Raw genomic sequence first — 9095 nt, 5'->3', positions numbered from 1 at the left:
GGAGGGACGGGTTAGAGGGACGGGTTGGAGGAGGGACGGGCTGGAGGGACGGGTTAGAGGGACAGGTTGGAGGAGGGACGGGTCGGAGGAGGGACGGGCTGGAGGGACGAGTGAAAAGGCCAGCGCCCTCCTTCGGATCCTGATTCGCCAAAGTGGCCACAGAAAGCCTGTTTTGACTCAACTGGTAAAACTGAACTCGGAGTGAGTATTTGATATTAAGATATTACTGTTAAATTTCTTCACGATGATCATTGTTATTACGGCTGTTTTTAAAACGTCCTCACCCCCACACGTTTATGAACAGCTAATTTTCGACAAAGGAGCCAAGAAAATACATGGAGAAAGGACAGTCTCTTCAACACATGGTGTTAGGAAAACTGGTCAGCCACATGCAAAAGAATGAGAATAGACCATTGTCTTACACCACCACAAAAATCAACTCAAAATGGATTACAGACTTGAAGGTAAGACCTGAAACCGTTAAACTTCTAGAAGAAAACATAAGCAGTATGCTCTTTGACATCGGTCTTAGCAGCATATTTTCAAGTCCCGTGTCTGACTGGGCAAGAGAAACAATAGAAAAAATGAACAAATGGGACTACAGTGAACTAAAAAGCTTCTGCACAGCAAAGGAAGCCATCAAGAAAACGAAAAGACAACCTAACAACTGGAAGAAGATATTTGCAAACCACATATCAGACAAGAGGTTAATATCCAAAATATACAAAGAACTCACACAACTCAACACCAAAAAAGCCAACAACCCAATTAGAAAATGGGCAAAAGATCTGAACCGAGATTTCTCCAAAGAAGATATACGGATGGCCAACAGGCACATGAAAACATGCTCAACATCATTGGCTGTCAGGGAAATGCAAATCAAAACTACAATGAGGTATCACCTCACTCCAGTCAGGATGGCTATAATCAACAAGACAGGAAACAACCGATGTTGGAGAAGATGTGGAGAGAAGGGAACCCTTGTTCACTGCTCGTGGGAGTGCAAACTGGTGCAGCCACTATGGAAAGCAGTTTGGAGTATCCTCAGAAAATTAAGGATAGATCTACCATATGATCCAGCTATCCCACTGCTGGGTATTTGTCCAAAGGACTTGAAAACGCAAAGGCATAAAGATACATGCACTCCTGTGTTCATTGCAGCATTATTCACAATAGCCAAGACTTGGGAGCAACGTAGGTGCCCATCAAGGGACGAATGGATAAAGAAGATGTGGTATTTATACAGGATGGACTACTACTCAGCCATAAGAAATGACGAAATCTGGCCATTTGTGACAACGTGGATGGACCTTGAAGGTATTATGCTGAGCGAAATAAGTCAGAGAGAGAAGGTCAAATACCACATGATCTCACTCATAAGTAGAAGATAAAACAACAACAGACAAACACACAGCAACAGAGATTGGACTGGTGGTCACCATGGGGTCGGGGGGTGAAAGGAGTGATTAGGCTCATGTGGGGGAGGGGCTAGAATTAGTCTTTGGCTGCTGAACATGACGTGATCTACACAGAAATTGAAATATAATGATGTATACCTGAAATTATATAATGTTATAAACCAATGTTACTGCAATGAAAAAGAAATTTTTTTTAAAAGGATAGAAGTACAAAACTATGAAGTCACTATAAATTGTCAAAATTGCAAAAGAGGATAAAAGTAAAAAAAAAAGTATCACATTATAGAAACGTGTTACTTTCAACTACAAAAAAACCCAAAACAACCACCACAACACGTCCTTGTCTGTCAGAAACGCACTGAAATGTTGAACAGAGAAATAGCTTGACGTCTGGATTTGCTTGAATCTTTTCGGTGGGCATCTGCAGATAACCCCACGGGGAGACGCACCGCGCGTCGCTCAGCGCAGCTTCAAACCACAGCGGGACGGCGCGTCTGCGAGAACCGCCCAACAGAAACGAGGGAGCAGACAGACGAGCGGACAGATGCCGGTGCGGAGCACACGGGACGGCCACTCTGGGGGGCGGGTCGCACCCTAGACCCAGCCGTCGCCCTGGAGCGTGGAGACACCCCCGAAACCGCGCGAATGTCCGCAGCTGCTGTGTCTGCAACGGGCGAAAACCAGGAACGCCATCGAGCAGGCGAGTGTGGTCCATCCGGACAACAGGACAGGACTCGGCACCTCGGGGCCCGAGCTGCGACCCCCCCCAGGGCCTCAGACGCACCGCCGCGGGGGCAGAACGGGAGCCGGGAGGAGGGGCCCTCCTGGGGCGAGAGAGGAGGCTGGTGCAGGGCGGCCGGACGGGGCCGCGTGGCGCCCGCGTGTGGCAGAGAGCTCAGGCGAGAGGAAGAGGGAGCTTTTCCTGAGCAAACCCCCGTGAGCCCGACAGTTCAACAGGGCGGCTGCACGGCCGAGCGCTGCGTCTGTTCCCTCTCGTCTGCTGGGGGCTCCCGAGGGCGCGGCACCCACCTCGGACATGTTGAGGCTCCAGATGTTGTTCCGGACCTTCGGGGTGGCCAGCTCCCGCAGGCGGCTGGACGGCTGGCACTCCAGGGTGGCCTTGGAAATGGGCCAGATGGGGGTGGTCCTAGGGGACAGCGACGCCGGAGACCCCACTCAGCCCGGGCACAGCTGTGCTTCTGTGCGTTCCAGAAGCTCCCCTCTGATTCTGGGGCTCGGAAAAAGCCCCCCAGGGGGGGATTCATGAGAGGACCCCCGACAGAGGCCCCAAGTGTTCTCAAGGACGGAGCGACCTTGTCCTGAGGTCGCCCCTCACCCTGCAACGGCGTCTTTAGGCTCCGTGCTTCTCCGCCCACCCCGTGGTGACAGCCCCCAGGCCTTCTCCCCACCCGGTCATCGGGGCTGGACGCCACGTGGGTCCTGCAGCCACCACAGAATCTGGGGAGTGAGCTCCCCCTGAGCTCGCTGGGCCCGGGCCCCCAACATCGGGTCTCAGCGACGCAGCGCCTTCCACCACTCGGAGGCGGACCCTCCATGCGCCCACAGCTCTGAGGCCGGGAGGCAGCTGCAGGCGCTGTGGGCCCCGTCAGAACCGCCTCGCTGCCCCCTCGTGCGCTGAGATCACCTCCGCCGAGCCCCCTGCCTCCCTGGTCTAAACGCACTTAAACCATCTTCAGGTCACACACAACTCGGCATTAACCGAGAAGTCGTCACAGAGACGGGCAGCAAAGCCGCGTGTGGAATGTCAGCCTCTCTGAGCGGAGAGGTGACTCCAAACACGAGTAATTCAGTCCGGTTGTCTTTTTCTTTCTCGTGCGCTTGAAGACGGGCCATCGAAATCTGTCTGCTTACCTCTGAAGGTCACTTTCAATGAACATGAAACTAAGTGACAAAGAACCGGGTCCCACGTGGCACATAAAACGACCACGTCCTACAACTGCTGGCTCTTTGGAGCCACCGCGGTGATGAGCGCCATGCGTGGAGCTCGGACCACGTCACGTGTCCTCCCCCCCCCCCCCCCCCAGCGGCGGGCCGCGGCCGGGCCTCACCTGCTGCTGTTGTAATACTCCGAGTAGAACCTCTTCGGTCGGGCCAGCTCCTCCACCCGGCGGGACACCACTGCGCAACGGGACACAGCTCCAGCCGACGCCTGCCGCCCAGGCTCCCCTCCTCCTGATCGCGGCTTTGCACGGCTCGGGCACCAGGCTCAGCCAGGGGCTGCGGGCCAACAGCTCGGCGGCCGTCCTGGCAGAGGGTGACTTGCTGTCCCCATCTTGGGGACAAGGGCTCAGAGGTCGGGGCGCACGGGGTGGGAGCAGGGGGTGGACCAGAGCTCAGTGCGGCCCCGACGACCCGCCGGTTGGGAAAGTGGACTTGGGGCTGGAGCTCTTGGAGGTCCAGAGTGTCCACTGCGGGGAGATCGAACCCCGGGACCCGCGCTGCTGCCCGCCAGCCTCCAGCCTCCTCCAGTCTTTTGTTTAAAGGGACACGCTGCCCTCAGAAAGTACAGACACCGTCGTGGAAGGGAGGGCAAAGGGTCCTTTGTGACGTTGACACTGACCCCCTTTTGGGCACAAATTGGGATTTCCCCAGAGCGTCCGCCCCACCCGTCACCCCCAGGACAGTGTCCAGCTGGCTGCGGCTCCTCAGGGGACAGAGCCAGAGACGATGGCCTGGGGGCTGGGGGGCCGCAGGGACTCCTGGGAGGTTGGGGCTGGGGAGGCCCCCGCAGTCGGAGCCAGTCACAGGTCAGGGGGCGGTGGGGTGACCCACCCAGGAGACTGGGGGCAGTGAGTCAGACGGGTGGCCTGGCTCCAGGGCGGGACAAGAGCCCCTCGGGACAGCCCCTGAGTCAGCGGCCCCCGAGGGAGAGGGGGAGGCGGCAGCTCGACCTACCGGGCACGGTGACGGTGAGGGTGGTGTCCTCGAGAAACCTCTCCGTCCAGTACGTGGATGGCCTGGAACACAGCCCGGCGCGGCTCAGAGTGAGGGGGCTGCCCTGAAACAGAACTCAGGCACCGGCCACACCGACGGGAGACAGCAGGGCGGGCGGCAGGAGGGGGAGGGAGAGCGAGGGGACGCGGAGGAGCAGCCATGACGAGGGATGGAGAATATTCTCAGCTGACGTTCGGAGAACGGGGAGCTGGAAAGAAAGGCGACACCAGGAGCGGAGCCCAGGCTGCGTGGCGGGAGGACGGTCCACACACCTGGCGGGTCAGGAGAGGCCCTGGGGTGGGCGCCCCATCCTTGGCCCCAAGGGCACGAGAGGCTGTGGAGCGAGGGGAGCCCGGCGCCTGGCCGCCCGCCGGGCCGAGGTGGGGGCGGCGTCCTGGACTCACCAGTAGACACAGACCTGCAGGCTCCACAAGCGCGGGGAGATCCAGGCAAAGCCCTGGCAGCGGCGGGCCGTGCTGGGTGAGACAGGCCGGCGCCTTGGCTCCAGCGCCCGCCCGCCCGCACCGCCCGCACCGCCCGCCGGCGCCCCCTGGCTTCTCGCCTCCCTCTGCACCTGCCCAAGTGTACCGTGCGGGGATGACGGGAGGAGGGGCCGAGCTCGGAGGGGCGGGCAGCCCGGGGCAGAAGGCGGAGGGGACCCGGGGCTGCACCTCCTCGCGGTGCCCGCCCCCCTTCACCGGGCTCCCGCGACGCCGCGGCAGCCTCACCTGTCCTTCAGCACTTGCCAGTTGGTCTTGGGTTTCGCCAGCTCCAGGAGCCGCCTTCTCTTCTTCCTGCCTCGCATGGCGGCCGCGCCCGGGAGCCTCTGGGACACCGACAGCCGGCTGCGGGAGGGTCGGTCATGAGGTCAGAGCCGCTCGCTGCCCCTCCTTCCTCGGCCCCTGCCCAGCCCCTGGACGGACCCCGGCTCCACGGCCAGCCCGACTCGGACCCAACCGGCACCCCCAGTGCCCTTGTCTCCAGACGGGACCGACGGCTCCCACCTCAGGCGCGCTTCTCATCACAAGCGTGTGTGACGTGCCGACTGTGTGCCACGCCTGGGAAGCCCACCCGACACCGCCTGTCCCTGCACGGCCCGCGTCACCTGCCAGGGCCACCACGACGAACAAGCTCACAAGAGCAGGACGTCACTTGTGCACAGAGGGCGGGCGTCCCGCTGGGTGTGCAGAGGACACAAGACGCCAAGACGGAGCGAGGAAGAGACATGGAGCTCCTTCCTGCGTCCAGCCAGAGCAGCTGCCCCGCGGGCAGGCAGAGGGACAGACGGAAGGACAGATGGAGGGACAGACAGAGGGACGGAAGGACAGGGGGAGGGACGCAGCCAAGAGGGAGCGCCTGGCTCTCCCTGGGACACCACCACTGCCAGAGGTCACGCCCCGAAGGTGCTCAGTCCAGCTGGCACTCGCCCCCCCCCCCCCCCGGCCACGCTGAAGTGTCTGGCAGCCTGTGGCACTCGGAGCGGTTTCGGCTTTTGACCCGGGAGAGTTTCCAGCTCGGCCTCTCAACTCTGTGCGAGTCCAGACCTGCGCTTCTGGGCGGCCCCCACCCAGATGGGGCCGTGCCTGCTGCCCACCCCATCTCAGCCCGCACACCTGGAGCGACGGCGGGGACTAGGCTCCCTGCCCACCACCCCGCCCGGCCCAGCCCACTCCACCACCCACCTCATCTCGGACACAGCCTCCTCATCCTTCTCCAGCCCGGGCAGCGCCTCTCCCGGGCCCCGGGTGTCCAGGAACTCCTCTCCGGACACCTCCTCGGGGGGAATCTCCTCCTCTTGGTCGTGGGACCCCAGCTCCCCGGCGTCCATGTGCTTGGAGCCTCGGTGCTGGTACATGGCGCCGAGGGGGCTGGGGGTGTCATCGTCCTGCCCCCTTTCTGACCTGCCCTTGGCCTCTGAGCCGCGGCGGTTGTTGAGTGAACTCAGCCAGTGGTCCCCCATGGACTGGGCCTCCCGGCCCTGCAGCCTTGCTCCCCAACACCAAGTGTGTCCGTGGTCGCCCGGCAACAGGAGAAGGGTCGTCTGCATTCTCGGGCCGCATTCCGCCACCCCCACCCCCCCACATCCACAGCTGCCCCTCACCCGACGACGCAGAAGCTGCTCCCGGGGCGCCCACTCTGCCACCTCCTGCCAGCCCAGACCCACCTCGGGGCCTTTGCACTTGCGGGTCCTCAGGAGGGCGGCCCCGCTCCCGGTTCCTCTGCATCCCAGGCTCGTTTGGTTTCTCTGTGCATCTGGCACCACCTGCCACGACACTGACTGACTTGCTCTCCCCTTCAGCATCTGTCTTTGCCTCGTGAGAGTCGCCTCCCAGACCGGGGGCCGAGGGCATCCACGCCTTGTGTGTCCGGGTGCCCAGAACCGTGCCCAGCCCACAGCAGGCTCTTGGGGAAGATCGTTGAATGAACGGTAGACCTGGAGCAGAGTCAGTGCTGGAGCATACCCGACTCCACCCACGTTTTCCTATAAGAGACCCCACCTGTGCCCAGGTGGAGGGGCTGGTGCTGGTCTCCCAGCTCACCAGGATGGCTCAGGAATGAGGCCTGAGGGGTACCTGCAGAGGCTTCTGGGGCGGCGTCCTCTCTCTCGAAAGAAGACACAGGAAGGAGACGCTGTCCCTTCTTCTTGGTTATTTCTGAGACTGTCTGTGATGGCTGAGCTCAGGCAGCCATATTGTGACCGTGAGGCCTGCCAGCTGGAGGACAGTGAGCTGAGGGACACGTCTTCGGTGTCACTGCTGAGCCTCTGAACCTGGCAACCCTGGAGGCTTCTCTGTGTCCAGGCTTCCTGTTACCCGACACAATTAACCCCTTAGGACTAAGCTCTTGTAGCGGGTTTTCTGTTCCTTGCAGCCAAAAGCCCCCTAACCGGTACTCACCCTTCCAGCCCCACGTCTCATGAGAAAAATCTTCAGCTGCAGCTGGTGGTCGGAGTTGGCTGTCTTACGTCGTCCAAGCAAAGTGACGGTTACCAAGTACCGTCAGGGCCCACGCGCCAGGCCCCAGCCTCGGCGGATCCCTTGCAGGACGTCCCAGGAGCCACATCCCCTGCCCAGCAGGACTGCCCTCTGTGCCTGGCTGTGTCCTGCTCACCGTCAAGACTCAAGTTCCCCGATGTAGGGAGCGTCCCGACCCTCCTCCCAGCCCTGCCCCAGGTCCCGCTCCGCTGCCCGCACAGCAGCTCCCCAGGGCCTCGCCCCTACCTGACACAGCGTCGCCACACAGGCTGGCCGACCCCAGGGCCCGGGCGAACCCTCGCTGTGTGAAGGAGCCAGTCCATCCCCCACACTCGGCAAAGCCCCTTCCAGCTCCTCGGCCCGTCCCTCTGACGCTTCGCTTCTGGGTGGGGCCTCGCCGTCCCCTCCGTCAGGAAATGGGGGGAGGGGAGGGGCCCTGGGAGGGCTCCAGGCAGAAAGGCCCCTGAGCATCTGGTCCGAACAGGGAGACCCCGGAAAATCCCGTTGGCCTGAAGGGTCCTAGACCCTCACCACACCCACTGACTCATCTGCAGGCGTCTTCCCCAGAGAGAGAAATGCCACATTGTTGCCACCAGAGGGCTCTGCCGTTGCTGCAAGTTCTATAAGAAATCTTTGTTCAAGGCCCTGCCCAGGGCGGGGGGGTGCAGTGGTTAAGCGCCCACGCTCCACTTCAGCAGCCTGGGGTTCACGCGTTTGGATCCCGGTTGTGGACCCGCACACCGCTCATCAAGCCATGCTGTGGTGGCATCCCACATAGAAAATAGAGGAAGATGCGCACAGATGTTAGCTCAGGGCCAATCTTCCTCACTAAAAAAAAAAATTAAGAAATCTTTGTTCTGGGGGCTGGCCCCGCGGCCGAGTGGTTAAGTTCGCGCTCCGCTTCGGCAGCCCAGGGTTTCACCAGTTCAGATCTTGGCGCGGACATGGCACCGCTCGTCAGGCCACATTGAGGCAGCGTCCCACATGCCACAACTAGAAGGACGCACAACTAAAATACACAACTATGTACCGGGGGGCTTTGGGGAGAAGAAGCAGAAAAAAAACAAAGAAGAAGATTGGCAACACATGTTAGCTCAGGGCGGATCTTTAAAAACAAAAAAAGAAATCTTTGTTCAAAGACGAGTCCACTTTGCTCGAAGACGCTCGTTGAGACTCAAACGAGGGCAAGTCCGGATCGGCCACACCCAGCGGCCAAGAGCGTTCGCCAACTCGGCCTGGCTCTGGGCTCCACTCCCGTGACGACCCCACGAGGGAGGAGGGTCCCAGCCGGCCGCGCCAAGGTGGGCACTGGGCTCCGGGTCCCAGGGGAGGAGCAGCGTGTGGCCCGGTCTCCGGAGCGTCGCCCCTCCCGCCGGGCCCCCACCCGAGGTCCAGGAGGAGGCGCTGAGGGGTCGGGGCCCCGGAGCCATCGAAGGGGGAGCGGAGGGTCCATTCCTCCTCCTCAGACACGTGGAGAAGCTGGAACGTCCGCGGCCGAGGAGCTGAAGCCGGGTGCCGACTCCCGGACGTGTGGCGTCATTTTGAGCAGAAAGTAAAGGGGCATCAGGAGAGGCTGGGGGTGGACGGCACCTCGAAGGGGACAGAGAGGGGACGGCAGTGGCGGGAGAGGAGGGACGTCCATCGTGTAGCGCTGGCCCCTGGGGTTCACTCAGGGTAGAAATAAGACTGAGTCCCTACTGGACTGTCTTTCTGTTGCTGCCTAAAGAAACCGCCACAAACCTCGAGG

The 9095-nt window shown here is 61.0% G+C and overlaps 1 protein-coding gene across 1 annotated transcript in view; it reads right to left on the bottom strand.

Annotated features, from left to right (window-relative positions):
• THEG (theg spermatid protein) overlaps positions 1-6228 on the bottom strand; it is a 9650-nt gene extending 3422 nt beyond the window's left edge. The window contains exons 1-6 of the mRNA XM_046638346.1: positions 6056-6228; positions 5116-5218; positions 4778-4947; positions 4335-4396; positions 3488-3557; positions 2448-2565 (exon numbers count right to left, since the gene is read on the bottom strand). Coding sequence (XP_046494302.1) covers positions 2448-2565; positions 3488-3557; positions 4335-4396; positions 4778-4947; positions 5116-5218; positions 6056-6228 — 696 coding nt within the window. The remainder of the gene's footprint in view (positions 1-2447; positions 2566-3487; positions 3558-4334; positions 4397-4777; positions 4948-5115; positions 5219-6055) is intronic.
• Between the last annotated feature and the right edge of the window lie 2867 nt (positions 6229-9095).

Source organism: Equus quagga, chromosome 14 (assembly GCF_021613505.1).
Source record: "Equus quagga isolate Etosha38 chromosome 14, UCLA_HA_Equagga_1.0, whole genome shotgun sequence".
Classification (NCBI taxonomy): Eukaryota; Metazoa; Chordata; class Mammalia; order Perissodactyla; family Equidae; genus Equus; species Equus quagga.
The sequence above is the reverse complement of the archived record's forward strand: the minus strand, read 5'-3'. Positions and strand labels throughout refer to the sequence as shown.